The sequence below is a fragment of the Callionymus lyra genome, chromosome 15, assembly GCF_982586985.1.
Source record: "Callionymus lyra chromosome 15, fCalLyr1.hap1.1, whole genome shotgun sequence".
Taxonomy (NCBI): domain Eukaryota; kingdom Metazoa; phylum Chordata; class Actinopteri; order Syngnathiformes; family Callionymidae; genus Callionymus; species Callionymus lyra.
Genome location: NC_141832.1, coordinates 13,832,389 through 13,835,243, shown reverse-complemented (window position 1 = coordinate 13,835,243; position 2,855 = coordinate 13,832,389). Strand labels below are relative to the sequence as shown.

Sequence of the window (2,855 nt, the reverse complement as noted above, 5' to 3'; positions counted from 1 at the left end):
CACAGACACCATCACTTCTCACTCAATGTTTTGACGTATTTTGCTGCTTCATCGGCTGATGTGAACTCCCTCTCAGTCCCGTTATGTGTGACCCGTAGGCGGGCAGGGTACAACAGACCATACCGAACTCCATCCAGAGCCCATAGTTGTTGACGTACCTCGTTGAATGCAGCCCTGGCTCAGGCTACCTTCGCGGTGTAGTCAGGAAAGATCAACAAGTTATTGTCTCCAAACCTGATGCGTCCTCTCTCCCTGGCCCGGCGCAAGATGTCAGCACAGTCTCTGTGGTAGTGGAAGCTGACGACGATGGGACGCTTCACTGTGGCTTTAAGTTGAGTGATGTCGTCGGAGCAGCCAGAGAGAGAAACCTCCATTTCCCCCACAGTAGACTTCAGGCCTGGGACGTTAGCATCAACCGCTGATATGTCGCTAGCCACCTTAGCTTTAACAGCTCGAATGTCTTTCTTTAAGGGCGATAGTGCCTCGTCGAGTGCGGCCTTCAACTCTTCTTTGAATATATTCGCTATCTCCTTACGGAGAGCGGCGAGAAGCTGCAGTTTAAGCTTTTCAAAGTCCATCGTTTGACAATGGGTTGAATGCTCGGGGCTAGCCGGGCGCTCACGCGAGGCATCCTAGTCCATTGCTCATGTCGTGAACTAAAGAGTGTTTTGAACAAGTTAATTTTGTTCTATTTCAGGACGTGAGTGACCGAATAGAAAAGGAGCCGCTGGACGGACCGATCGTCAGACGGCTGGAGTACGGCGGCAGAGCGGTGGTGAAGGGCGACTGGAGAGAACACATAACGGTGCCACTGCAAACAGGTAAACGTCTGACACGGATCCTTCAACTATCTTTACTTCATTCAATCTTCAGGATCAGATACGAAATACATTTTTCGTCTTAACTTTAAGTCAAAGAAAATGTAAGCGGGCATCTCCACTGGTGCTGGAAAACATCCCATTCTGTTACGGTTGCAGATGAATACCACACAGTGATTAATAAAGGGTTCCTGGGAATAATCTTAAAGGACATTTAAAACAGGATCTGAAAAAATACATTAATTTGCCCTAAAATGTCGGTGATATTTAACCCGAAATTTAAACTTCAAAACATGCAAGTAAGTAATTTTTATTTATATAGCGCTTTTCCAGACCAGGGTCACAAAGTGCTTAAACAATCCAAACAATATTCAATAAAGTATATACTTTAAAGATCAAGATAAAACTGATAACACAACAGGAGTTCCAGAAAATCAAGGAAAAGCCTGAACAAATAAAAACGTCTTAAGATGTTTCTTAAAGGAGTCAGTAGATCATCAAACACAGAGGAAGATCGTTCCAAAGCTTAGGAGCAACAGTCTGGAAGGATTTCTCTCCTCTGGTCCTGAACCGTGTGAGAGGAACCATCAGTAGCTTATTATAATGTAGTGGATATTTTTAATTTTTATTTTCAAATTTGCTTCACGGTTGACTAATAAAGATTGATTAAATGATAAAACAAGTACAACAATTGTATTTATTGATATGTTTAATGTTACAGAGACTCACGGAGTGAACTCATCATCTCATAATGTGCACTATGGATTTTTTGTTACAAATTAAAATAATAAAAATACAGTAAATGAAGTCAAATAACTGTTTTGTTTTTTCATCTTAAGATTTGAGGAAGTTCCGTTCCTACAAGGGCGGCTCGGTGCGAGACCTTCTTCGGGCAATGAGGAACAAGGTTTGTGTTGTTCTTTGACACAAGTAAGACTTTCTTCACTTCTTCTATTCAATCTTTCTCTTTTTTCTTCAGAAACATCATTACCGGGAGCTGCCACTAGAGGTTCAGGACACTCTGGGTTCCATCCCTGATGACTTTGTCTCGTATTTCACCTCACGGTTCCCTCACCTGCTGATGCACACATACCTGGCCATGCGGACCTGCACACAGGAAAGGCCTTTCTTGCCTTACTACTCCACTGCTGAGCAGTTTTTAAAACCCGATGCCCTCCACACGCACCCGAGGCCGCGGGTTCACACGTGTGCTCCAGCACCTCCGTCCCAGTCGCAGGAGTCGACACCAGAATCGGCGTTGATCGCTGAGAAACTCTCTGGTCCCTGTGAAGAACCGGAGCAGACACACCTGCACTGCCAAAAAGAGTCCCCCCAGACGAGTGAACCACAGTGAACTACAAATGTTTTCACCCAGCACAAAATAAATGTCGCTACTGCCTTATTTATGGAGGAGAAATGGAGCCGGGGTAGATGTTCTGTGTGCTGGTGAGGACCAGGCCTGCAGTGCCTGGGATTCACCGGCAGAATCAGCTGTCGACCCTCCAGTCAAGTGCCTCCTCTTGTTCCCAAGGCTTTCACGAAGATCCATCCGCACGTTCTTCTGACGCCCAGGAGCCAACAGGGGGCGCTGCCTCTTGTTCTGCAGTTATATTTTATATTGACACGGCAATGGAGTCTGTCTCCAAAAAAAAACGAAAACACTTGGCTCCTTCTGTTGGCCCTCAGCGGGCCCGACAGTCGTCTGTGATGTTATTGTGCATGCTGTATTGTCAAGCGCGTCTTTCCAACGCCCAAATATGGTATGCAGATTTTTATCCAATCAGTTGTGACGACTGGTGTCAATCATCTAATGTCATCAAAGTGCCTTTTCTACATTTTCTGATTCACCTTCTGGGTTCAGATCTTTTAAATGAACTATGCTTAAAGCTGCTAATTTGCTTCTCTTGTCAGTCATTTAAAAATAGTTTACAATATTTTTTATCGTGCAGGAAATTGAGTCAAGTGACGGCGCCGGAGTTCCTGCTCGTTCAAGTGAAGTTGACGACTTGTCTTTTATTTTTTTTCCATCGTTGTTAT

General features: G+C 44.6%; 1 protein-coding gene across 1 annotated transcript; it reads left to right on the top strand.

Moving 5' to 3' along the window:
- The first annotated feature begins 596 nt into the window (after window positions 1-596).
- Window positions 597-2,627, top strand: LOC148065009 (serine/threonine-protein kinase/endoribonuclease IRE1-like). Its single transcript, XM_087808363.1, has 4 exons — window positions 597-635; window positions 698-821; window positions 1,658-1,725; window positions 1,798-2,627. Exons 1-4 carry the CDS (start codon window positions 597-599, stop codon window positions 2,170-2,172), a joined length of 606 nt encoding a protein of 201 aa, XP_087664489.1. The 3' UTR covers window positions 2,173-2,627.
- The last annotated feature ends 228 nt before the right edge of the window (window positions 2,628-2,855 follow it).

Excerpts from the sequence above, each read along its gene's own strand:
- LOC148065009 (XM_087808363.1), top strand. The coding sequence starts at position 597 with ATGCTCGGGGCTAGCCGGGCGCTCACGCGAGGCATCCTA. Across the intron at positions 636-697 it reads CGCTCACGCGAGGCATCCTA|GACGTGAGTGACCGAATAGA; the intron begins GTCCATTGCTCA and ends GTTCTATTTCAG. Across the intron at positions 1,726-1,797 it reads TTCGGGCAATGAGGAACAAG|AAACATCATTACCGGGAGCT; the intron begins GTTTGTGTTGTT and ends TTTTTTCTTCAG.